This window comes from Citrus clementina, unplaced genomic scaffold, assembly GCF_000493195.1.
Source record: "Citrus clementina cultivar Clemenules unplaced genomic scaffold, Citrus_clementina_v1.0 scaffold_5, whole genome shotgun sequence".
Lineage (NCBI taxonomy): Eukaryota > Viridiplantae > Streptophyta > Magnoliopsida > Sapindales > Rutaceae > Citrus > Citrus x clementina.
The window spans coordinates 6,670,396-6,681,943 of record NW_006262201.1 but is presented as its reverse complement, the minus strand read 5'-3'; the positions used below and the strand labels follow the sequence as shown (position 1 = coordinate 6,681,943).

Here is an 11,548-nt window from a genome sequence, read left to right as displayed (position 1 = left end):
CCAGAGGGGCAAGAGATCAAAGTAGTAATGGCTAACATGGTGCCAAGTGGCAATTCGGATTCTGATATCATATCTCTTATCCAAGTATTTGATTTAATAAATCCACGTGTGAAAATCTTGTTGGATAATCAGATCCTAACCTAATCTAAAACTTGGCCCATCTCTGATTTCTACCCAAATTTCAAGCCCACAAATACTGAGTGGCTGACATTGGCCCTTATTTTTCGGCCTTTGCTTATTCTCCAAAAGCAGAAGCAGAAAGCCGAAGCACTTTTAATTTATCGTATTGAAGTAGAGAAACAAGAGGAAAAAAGAAAATTAAAAAATGGCAACCCAAGCTTTGGTTTCATCATCTCTTACATCTTCAGTGGAGACTGCGAGACAAATTCTTGGAGCAAGATCAGCTCAATCCCCAACTGGGTCATCAAGAAAAGGTTCCTTTGTTGTTAGGGCAGCTTCTACTCCTCCTGTTAAGGTCTGTTTGTTTCTCCCTCCAAAAGCCTTTTTTTTTTTTTCCTTTTTTTCCTCTTTTAACAGCAGCTTCTACTCTTTCCGTTGCTTGAGTGCTAACTTATTTGAGGAAGAAAGAGTTAAAATGCATATTTTTGTAGTAATTCTCTAAAAACTGTAATCCTAGTTAATGAGGAGAAGCAACTTTTCTATGAGGGAGTTGCTTATTTTTGCAAAAATAAACCTCTTTGCCTGAAACCTTTAGTTGCTTTTGAAGGTCAAGACTCAAGAGTTAATATCATGTTTGTTTAGTTTGTAATAGTATTCGTTTATATGATTTTTTCAGCAAGGAGCAGACAGACCGTTGTGGTTTGCATCCAAACAAAGCCTTTCATACTTGGATGGCAGGTAACTTATATATGCTTTTTGGCATGAGCAATGATATTTGGACAGAAAAATTTGATAGCGCGCTTGTTTCTGTCGGCACTCTGTCAGCACTTCTGCATTTTTGCATCATTTAGATGTACATTTACTTTTGCAGCCTCCCCGGAGACTATGGATTCGACCCACTTGGTCTCTCAGACCCTGAAGGCACAGGAGGGTTCATTGAGCCAAAATGGCTGGCCTACGGCGAGGTCATCAACGGTCGTTATGCCATGTTGGGAGCTGTGGGAGCCATTGCACCGGAGATTCTTGGCAAGGCAGGCCTCATTCCGCAAGAAACTGCCCTGGCCTGGTTCCAAACCGGTGTGATCCCCCCAGCGGGAACATACAACTACTGGGCAGACCCTTACACACTTTTCGTCCTGGAAATGGCACTCATGGGATTTGCCGAGCACCGGAGATTCCAAGACTGGGCAAATCCAGGATCAATGGGCAGGCAATACTTCCTCGGATTCGAGAAATACTTGGGAGGATCCGGCGATCCGGCTTACCCTGGAGGACCTCTATTCAACCCTCTGGGTCTTGGGAAAGATGAGAAGTCAATGAAGGATTTCAAGCTCAAGGAAGTGAAGAATGGAAGATTGGCAATGTTGGCAATCTTGGGTTACTTTGTTCAAGGTCTTGTTACAGGAGTTGGGCCTTACCAGAACCTATTGGATCACTTGGCTGATCCTGTCAACAACAATGTTTTGACTAGCCTCAAGTTTCACTGAGAGAGAAATTTCTTGTTCATTGCTTGGAATTATATATTCCAAGCCTTGTCATCCCCCACTCTGTTCTATTCTACTTTCCCCATTGTAAAATTATCTATGTGAAAAGTGAATGTAACTTGGCGGAAATGACATGTTAATTGCTAAACTGGATCTCTTAGTTATTAATTTATGTACTGTTAGATTAGCTAAATGCTTTGCTTAATCTTTTAATTTTACAAATTAACTATGTCATGTAAATCATATTTATTGTGTCCACTAGAAATGTAAACGAAAACCGACTTTGAAACACCCATGTCAGTTAATTACTGGAAGGACTATACGGGGTCGTTCAAGATAAATTTTTGTTCCACAAGATAAATTTTTCATTACCCGTATGATAATTGCAGCTACTGAAGAATTGCATTTCATGTCAGAAGAAGTTTGATACCTGAAGTTTCGTGGAAGTAAGGCAAATGCGGATTTTGGGTTCGCATATTTGAATGAAAATAAGTCCTCGATTTGCCCGGCTGTGAACATAATTAACGGTATGATCTTTTAAATCTCAACCGTTCATGGGTTTCCACTCCAATCAGAGGTAGAGAATCTTTGGTACTTCCAAGCATTACTGCTTATCACGATTGTTATTAATGTATAAATATTATGATGATTGACTGAAGATACACGTAGAATAGAGTAAAAGTAAAAGAAGCAGTTAGAGTGCTCTTGATCACCCAAGCCTATTTTCATAACCACTGTAAACTGATTTATTTTTTAGCACTAATATTTGGACACTACCAAGACAGAAGATACTATGTCGTTTAAGTTATAGTGCTGTTATCTTTGTCAAGGTGGTGTTTTGTTAGTGGCCAAAAATTATTATTATTATTATTATTATTTTGATAGGGTGAAAAGTGACCTTAAAATTAATGAAATTTTTACACTCCTTCGCAGCCCTTTCTATGGAAGAATTATTAATATGTAAGATTAGATGAATATTTGAAGACATGGAACGCTCATTAATTTTTATTTTTGTTCTTCCTCTCTTCTTTTCATGATCATTTCAAACCTTTTCTTTGCAGTCGAATGCTGAACAGGTTGCTCTTCACAAAGCTACACCAGATATATATCTGATAAAAGAAAAATAAAAAGATAAAAAAGCTGCCGGATGCTTATGTAAATAAATTAAAAGTACTGTGTCATCCTATTGATAGATCCAAGATTGTCTTCCATATCATCATAGAAATACTGATCCGATCGAGTTTAATTTTGGGGATTATTTATTTTTCCATTATAAAAATTTTGGATGACTTTGTGTGATGCTGACAAAAAGAGATGGCTTCTCTACTTACATCAATTTCGAATTCTTTAACTGACCATGCAACTAATTTTGCAAGTTTTGAAGCAGTTGAACTTGTAACACTATCTGCTGTGAACTTGTAAACTGACTATGCAATTAAAGCTCCAGCTTATTTTATATACCATTTTAATTTGTTAGTTAAATTTGTATTCAAACTACATATGTTCTCGAATTAAGGAGAAAGAAGGAGGTAGGAAAGCAAATAGAACAACAATGGAGATATTTGCAAAAGGGGTGGGAAACAACGAGATCGGTGTGATATTAGTAGTTTATTTTATTTTATTTTTTTAATTTGATTTCATAGTAGTAGTTTTCATTTTTTTTAAATTGGTAAAAAAAATAATTACATTAAAACAATCTTCTAATAAATAAAATAATTTGTAAAAAAATCAAAACAAATAAAAAAAGCTCAAAATAACCCGTAATTTGAGCATTATCTGAATCCATCTTAATTGACTCGAACTTGATTTTAACCAAAACGCGACTCGATCTGAATGCAATCGAAAATTTTAATCTGAACTGGTTTGACTTGACTACAATTTAGATCGGAATAGATTAGATTACAAGTTTAGGTTGAGTTTTGATAACTTTTTCTCCAATTTGATCAACCTAAAATCCGATCGAGTTGATGCGAATTTGAGTTTACACACCCTAATTTGCAAGCTTTGAAATTAACTTAAAAGTTGAATATTGCACTCAGTCCAAGATTCATTTTTAGTCGATGTGACATTATTTTCTTAGCATCTTCTGTTATGTGCAGATCAATCTTTACTTAGTTTTCATCATATTATAAAGGTAAGGTGAGTCCACTCATACATTGAGTTTTACTTAATTACTATATAGAATAGTAGCTTAATAGTTGAGTGCATGTCAATGTAATTTATATAATCTAAGACCCATTCGGAGGTGATGAGGTTAGATAGATTATTCCCCAACAAGAGAGATGAAAGTGAAAAATACATCTGCAAGTTGAAACTAATTAGAAAGAGCCAGAAGGGATATATGACAAAACTACTTCAGTTACAAAACAGCCCAAGGAAAGAAACAAAAGCTAACAAAACAAAAGAACAAAACCCTAAATTAATTATTCTTCGGCGGCCAGCAGATTCTTCACTCCGACCACACTCGCAGCACGGCATTTCTCCGGCACCCGTACTGGCACCGGCCGGCGCCTATTGTTGTTGAGCCAAACTTTAAACATCTTCCGGGTGATCCCAACTTCACCACAAAACTTGCCAACCTCTTCTTCATCGTGCCTCTGTGGCTTCCACCCCAACTTGTCTGCAAATCTTCTCATTTTACTCTTCTGCTCCTCCGTAATCTTCGTCCTCTTCGTCTTAGCCTTATAATTCTTATGCTCATGATCATGATGACGACGACGACGATGAATAGACGCCACTGATAATGATAGCTCTTTCCTGTGAAAGCTTCGATGGCAACCGCAAGCAGCACAGTGAAAGGCTTCCTTTGTGCCATCTTTGCCAGCTTTGAGAAACTCTCCGCACCCATCGTATGCATAGCGGCCAATGGAGGCTGCGTGGTTTCGCCTGCATTCTCTGTAACTCACTGCCATATTAGTATATATAAATGATCATATATAAGATTAAGGAGATCTAGTGATGTTAGTATATATTTTGCTCAGAAAACGAAACGGATGCTTGTTAAATTTGGCTTTAACCTTGAAGAAAATTGCCATTTGGAATTGGGTATTCGCTAGAATTATGACAAGTTTGTGCATGAAAAGATGTACGTGTCTTGTTTGTGCTTGGATATTCATTTATCTAAAATGCTATAAAATTTGTCGTGGAGTAAAATCTTAGACTACTCCGGAGTAATGCAATTTTTAATTTTGAAATAAGCAATAATATTTAAACAGAATAATTTAACACTACAATAAAATTAATTAATTATGGTGTTAGTTTATTGTTTGATTATTTTCAATTTATGCGACAACTCAGTATGTTTGTATAGTTACTTTTATCGTCCCTCTCTCATTCATAAGGTTTTGAAATAATCACTTACATGTGTATTTATTTTTAAAATGAAGGAGAATTACACTCTGCTTCTCCTTAGAATATATTGCTTATTTTGTTTTTATAATAATCTAAGCCCCCATTTTTTTAATATATATATTTATAGCGTTAAAACAAGGAAATTGATGGAAATGACCACTAAGATTATTGTTATTGTATTTAATTACCTAATTTGCTGCTCTAGACTGGTAACACAGATTCTTCAAGACTCTTAATATGTTTTAGACAATATATTAAAATCATGTTAAAAAGTGATTTAAAAAAAAAAAAACTTATTTATATATTATGAAGCCTGAGGTAGTTATATTCTGTTAAGAGTGAATGAGGTGGCGTGCTGAGCTAGCGCTAGTGGGGGAGATACACAAGTGTATCTAGATTTAAGAAAATGAGCTGGTAAACACAAGTGTGTGTGATTGATTTTTGAATGGCTTAGTGAGGGAGATAGATTCATCTCAGTAGGGAAGTTTTAATCTCTGTAATCTCAAGAATCATCTGTAACTCATCTCATTTTAATAAAGTTTTATAGCAAAGTTGATTTCTACCATGGATGTAGGCATCTTGTTGCCGAACCACGTTGTATGATCTTGTCATATTCTTTAATGTATGCTTATTCTTGGTTTTGCTTTTATTTAATCCTTGCTTTCTTGATTTGATCCTCTCTTTTAGAGGCTTTTGTTTGATTAGATTCCATAACAAACTGGTATCAGAGTAGTGGTACTTGCTGTTCTTGGGTCTCAAATGGCTACCACCAGATTTGATCTTGAAAAATTTATTGAGGAGAATGACTTCTACTTGTGGAGTCTTAAGATGCGTGCAATCTTAATCCAACAGGGGCTTGACAGTGCCCTTGAGGAAGATGATAATCCAAAGGCTAAGAAATGTTAACATGTATATGTTGAAGATTATTACTTAAGCTTTTATTGATTTACAAATAACAAGTTACGAAAAGAAAGAATCCATATACAATTATTGAATGGAATCTGAAGCCATAAGAGGTCTTGTATATACAAGCACATTCAACAGACTTAGGAATTTCTCAGCAGATGACGAGACTCATATTTTTAGATTTAAGCCTCAGATTCAACGAATTAAATTAAGCTAATAAAAAAAACTCATCCACAGGAAAGTAAGAAACCTAATTTAGCCTTGAGATCAGAGTCATTTTCCTTGTGGACGTGTTCTAAAAGTTGCTTAATTTTCAATCAACTTTTCCTCCTATTTTATTAAATTACTTTTTGGTGCAAGAAAATTTATTATATAAGGAAATCTACTTTTAATCTTTTTTATGTCTCTTACTAGTACCGTATTAAAAATTGAATCCTAAAAATCATCTGAAACACACAACTCCCATTATCATTCTCCATATAAAATTTTCTCTTATTTTAAGCATCTGTTCCCATAATTAACCTGTGGCTCCCCTTTGTCGCATTCTTCTATCGTCACAAATGTTGAATATTATATTATACAATTAAATCTGCTAATATTTACAATCAGAAAGAGATAATGTTGACAAGAAATATGAGTACTTCTCTCCAAGATATAACGATTGAAATTCTGTCAAGAATTGCCCGCTAAATCTGTTTTGCGATTCAGGCGCGTTTACAAATTTTGGCTTGAGTTAACTAAGAAACCCTTCTTCATTTCCAAACATTTCCAAAACAACAATACTAAAACTTGTCTTTTCGTTGAGGCATATGTTTTTTTATGCGGAAGTTAGAAAAGGAATCCTTACATCGGCTTCGTATTTGTTCCACGATGAAACACTTACAAATTTATCGCATGAAGATATTAAACCCCAAAATTCGTGATCAAATTGTGGGCTATCATGATGGTTTATTTTGCATGTTACACAGTCCAACTAATCGTCTAACCATATGGAATCCAGAAACAAGAGAATTTAGAAACCTCCCAAATTATAAATATTGTAATTCTTCCAACCATTTAATAGTTCATAGTACTTTTATCGGTTTTGAATTTGACCCCATAAATTAGCACTTTAAGTTGCTTTTCGCACACAACTTATGGAATGAGAAAAGGAAAAGGCATGGTAAGGTGCCAAATGTTCAAGTGTACACATTCAGAACAAATAGTTGGAGAGAAGTATATGATCATCGGTTGGATCGTTATTTTGTATTAAGCGTAGGTCAATTTGGTAGGTCCACGTACTTTGAACAGAGCTTGTTGTTGGTTAGTAATCTCGGATACTCGAGACCTAAAAGTGATTCTTTCATTTCACATGGATAATGAGGAGTTTGAAGAAATATAAATACCTCCACAAGTAAATCATGACACGTCTATAAGTTTATATAAAGACTCTCTCTCAATTGTAACTCCAGACACTGTTTTGAGATATGGGTGATGAATGACAATAAGTGTTGGGCAAAGCATTTAACCCTTGGACCTTTCTTCAATATTAATAAAAATCATGGATTCTGGAAGAATGATGCGTTTTTCTTAGAACGTAGGACTGATCCTGATCAACTTTTTTTATGTCGCCTTCTTTTATATGAACATAGTACGAAACAAATTAGGGATCTCCAAATCTTAGATCTAATACACGTTTTCATCTACAGATAGAGTCTAATGCCTATACAATGAGAGGAAATATATTGTATGATTAATTGATCTAAATTTCATAGCTCCACGGAATTCTTTTTGTTCATCATGATTGAGAGCTTGTAGTAGAAACTATACGTGGATGATTGGCGGTTCGCGGGTCCGCTCTGCAATACCAAGGCCTTTGGCAAACTATAAATTAGGATGTTACTTTTTTATTATTATTATAGAGTAATTGTTTTTAGTTATATAATTTGTTGTTTAAGGGTTGTCTTTCTTACTTCTCCGATTGAGAAGGAGTCAACTTTTTAAGTACCAAAAATACAATAATCATTTAGATAATGTTTTTCATATAAATTTTTGTTATTTTCTTTAAATAAATAAAAAAATCTACAAAATATTGTATGTATAGACGATTATCTAATATCCGTAGTTTTCTTGAGATTAAAAAATGAAAAACATTATTTCTTTAATATTGCATTAAGATTTAGTCAAGTGAACGCGATTAACTTGTTGTATAGTGAACGTGATACCTTATACATACAGTAGAATTTCTTATCTTTATGATACCTTGTTGTAAGCTTGCACCAAGCTGATGCAAGGAGTTTCGCTAATAAAAACGAGCGCAAGATAGTAAAATTGGCAGTAGTGATTCAAATACCCTAACAGCATAAATGTAATCGAAATTCAAACACAAGGTCTTCAACATTCTTACATAATGGATAATTAAAAACATGCTCAAGTAGTGACGGACCTAGATAATTTATTAGGGGGAGGGGGTACTCTTAATAACAATGTCACAATGAGACACTAAAAATTACCTAAGAAAAATAATGACAATAGTTATAAACTTTGACAGTATCAAGTTCAACAAAAATAAAAGTTTAAGACATGAAACTTATTTAATACATTATTTACAATTGTTCTTTATGTGTGTTTCATATTTATGAAACTAATTTGTTGCTTTAATTTAATGCATGGAAACAAACAAACAAAATTTATTACTTAAATAAACAGGCAAATATTATTGTATGACAATAGAAATAATCATATGTAACTACTAACTATATAAATAAAGCATAAAAAAAAAGATATAATGATATTAAAACTAAAACTAAGAATACCTGTTGGAACTTATTTGAAAGAGCATTTCCAAATGGGTTATTTCCACCCACCCCAAAATGTTTTGATATTTTCCACCTCGTCCCTATATGTTTCAATAATATTCATCCTGCACCTATTTCCGTTAATTTGACCGTTATTTTTAACGGAGCTTATCTTGAATTGAAGAAGAATTAAATGACATAAAATGCTAATCCAATAATTGATATTTATATTAAAAATTCTGAATTAAAGGTAATTACATAATAATTCCATCAATTCAAATAAACATAATTTATCATCATCAAATAATATTTAGGGCATAAACTTCTAAATTTACCATTTGACTGTTAGAATAAACAGATTTGGGTCACCGGATGAAAATTGTTGAAATATTTGAGCGCACGGTGAAAAATATTGAAACTTCTGGGGGCAGGGCGGAATGAACCCAATTAATGTTAAATTGGAAAAGAGGTTAATGGTATTAAGATAAAATCTTATATTGGTAACATAATTGATTCTATATAGTCGTTATCCTTAAACTTCTCCCAAGATTGTAGCTAATTAGTCTCTCATTATATCTTTGTAATTGCCTTAACTTTAGCACCTTGTAATTGCCTTCTATATTATGTTTTTTGTAAAGTTGGATAACTATTGAAGCAATAAAATAGTCTGGGTGTGTAGACACTCATCAAGTATTATCTCTGCCTATTATATGGTGTCAGAGCTTTGAAGATCCCACGAGCCTTAAGATCCTAGAACCTTGTATACCTTTAACCTCATGGCTGAAGGTACTATTGCTCCCTCCCTCAACTCAACAAACCCACTGTAGAGTTTGGAGTGATAGATTCGTTAATGATCAACTCCAAATACTCGCCAAGATTGCAAATCAAACAACCAAGATGCAAAAAGAATCAGTCCAGAATAAATCACTAAGAACTTTAGGACTGAACAGAATTAAAGAACTAGCAGCAAAGACAAAAGAATTAACGTGGTTCAGCTAGCTTTCACTAGCTTACATCAACGGGAAAAACCATGATCAAGTTTATTGATTTTCAGAAGATGATTACAGAGAGTTTTAAGAGCAAATAACAGAGTGTTTCTTGAAGCCTTCTCACGAATCTTCTAATCACTCAATATCTCTCAAGCACACTCCTTTTGTTGCACTAGAATCAGCTATTTATAACAGCTTCTTTAACAAACCAGAATGAACCCAGAAACTCACGTGATTGGCATGCGTTATAACAGATTCATAACGACCTTGAGCAGCTTCTTCGAGCATGTGTTTCTCTCGTGCTTTACTTAAACACAAAACGACGTTTAGCTAAGTCGTTCCAGAGACAAAACAAATTGCTCTTCAAAACGCAATCAACAATTGTTGTATTGTAGTTTACTTAAGCTACAAAATGCAAGACTAGCTTGTCGTTTCAAATATCTTGATTTGCTTCACAACACAACAATTCTCCACCTTGAGAAAATCACCCTTGATCCTGGTTTCACCAACCTGAGTATTTTAGAAATTACTCAGTCCAGCTTTGTCCAAGCAACTCTTGAACTTAGTTGTAGGAATGACCTTAGTAAGCATGTCAGCAGGGTTATTGTCAGTGTTCACTTTCACCATACTGATCACACTTTTCGAAATTACATTTTTAATGAAATGCAACTTGATATCTATGTGTTTAGTTTTCTCATGGTGTGCTGGGTTCTTTCTCAGGTAGATTGCACTTGAACTGTCACAGTGAACTTCAACAATCTCCTGCTTTATTCCCAGTTTTGTTATCAAACCTTTCAGCCATAAAGCCTTTTTGACAGCTTCTGTTGCAGCTGTATATTTAGTCTTTGTTGCTGACAAAGCAACAACATGCTGCAAGCTTGCCTTTCAGTTAACTAGGCAACCACCTAGAAAAAACAGATAATCTATTAGAGATCTTCTCCTGTCTAAATCCCCAGCAAAATCTGAATCAACAAAACCACAGATTCCTACTTCTTTTCTAGCTGATCTTCCATATACCAGACCATAACCATTAGTACCTTTCAAATACCTTAGCACCAATTTCACAACCTTCTAGTGTTCTTTACCAGGTGAAGCCGTAAACATACTCATTACACTTAAGGCATGTGCTAAGTCAGGTCTTGTAAGTACCATTGCATACATCACGGAACCAGCAAAATTTGCATAAGGAACTTTTGTCATTTCACCTCTTTCTTCATCTGTTCTGGGATATTGTGAACAAGACAACTTGAATTGAGATGCTAGAGGGGTCACTACTGATTTGCTGCTAGACATCCCAAAGGTTTCAACCTTTTCCAGATACTTCCTTTGAGAAAGAATTATGGTACCATTCCTTCTGTTCCTAATAATTTCCATACCTAATATCTTTTTAGTTGGGCCCAAATCCTTCATATTAAATTCTGAATTGAGGAGCTGCTTCAAGGCCTCAATCTCCCCTTTTTCACTACAAGCAATCACGATGTCATCTATATATAATAGCAGATATATGTGTTAATATAAATATTTCTTTATTATTGATTTTGATGATAACAAACTTGATTAAGATTGATTAATCTTTTAAAAGCTCAAAATAATTTTCATATACTTTCTTAAATCATCATTCTCACTTTTATTCTATGAAAATGTTTTTTTGGTTATTTTCATGTTAATAGTTTTCAATTGAAAAAGCTTTGAAAATTTTGATAATAACAAATATTGTTTCAAATCCTGTAAATGGATATATTTTGACAAGTTTTATAAAGTGTTTTTATAAAGCTTTGGGAACAAACTGTTATTTTGCAAAATAGTTCACTGCAGCAGTTACTGTAGAAAACGGCGATCCGACAAGCTTGATAACGGCTCGCCGATATCAAACAGAACTGAAGATTAGGCTCTGGATCTAAACGACGATCCGACAATTTTG

The 11,548-nt window shown here is 34.3% G+C and overlaps 2 protein-coding genes across 2 annotated transcripts; one reads left to right on the top strand and one right to left on the bottom strand.

The window, feature by feature from the left end:
* Positions 1 to 215: 215 nt before the first annotated feature.
* On the top strand, positions 216 to 1,797 carry LOC18041475 (chlorophyll a-b binding protein 8, chloroplastic). The gene is made up of 3 exons (XM_006431679.2): positions 216 to 475; positions 797 to 858; positions 992 to 1,797. The coding sequence occupies exons 1-3, from the start codon at positions 326 to 328 to the stop codon at positions 1,605 to 1,607; spliced, it is 828 nt and encodes a 275-aa protein (XP_006431742.1). The 5' UTR covers positions 216 to 325; the 3' UTR covers positions 1,608 to 1,797.
* A 2,230-nt stretch (positions 1,798 to 4,027) lies between these two features.
* Positions 4,028 to 4,516, bottom strand: LOC18041474 (zinc-finger homeodomain protein 5). Its single transcript, XM_006431676.1, has one exon. It carries the CDS (start codon positions 4,514 to 4,516, stop codon positions 4,028 to 4,030), a length of 489 nt encoding a protein of 162 aa, XP_006431739.1.
* Positions 4,517 to 11,548: the final 7,032 nt, after the last annotated feature.

Excerpts from the sequence above, each read along its gene's own strand:
- LOC18041475 (XM_006431679.2), top strand. The coding sequence starts at position 326 with ATGGCAACCCAAGCTTTGGTTTCATCATCTCTTACATCTTCAGTGGAG. Across the intron at positions 476-796 it reads CTTCTACTCCTCCTGTTAAG|CAAGGAGCAGACAGACCGTT; the intron begins GTCTGTTTGTTT and ends TGATTTTTTCAG. Across the intron at positions 859-991 it reads CTTTCATACTTGGATGGCAG|CCTCCCCGGAGACTATGGAT; the intron begins GTAACTTATATA and ends TTACTTTTGCAG.
- LOC18041474 (XM_006431676.1), bottom strand. The coding sequence starts at position 4,516 with ATGGCAGTGAGTTACAGAGAATGCAGGCGAAACCACGCAGCCTCCATT.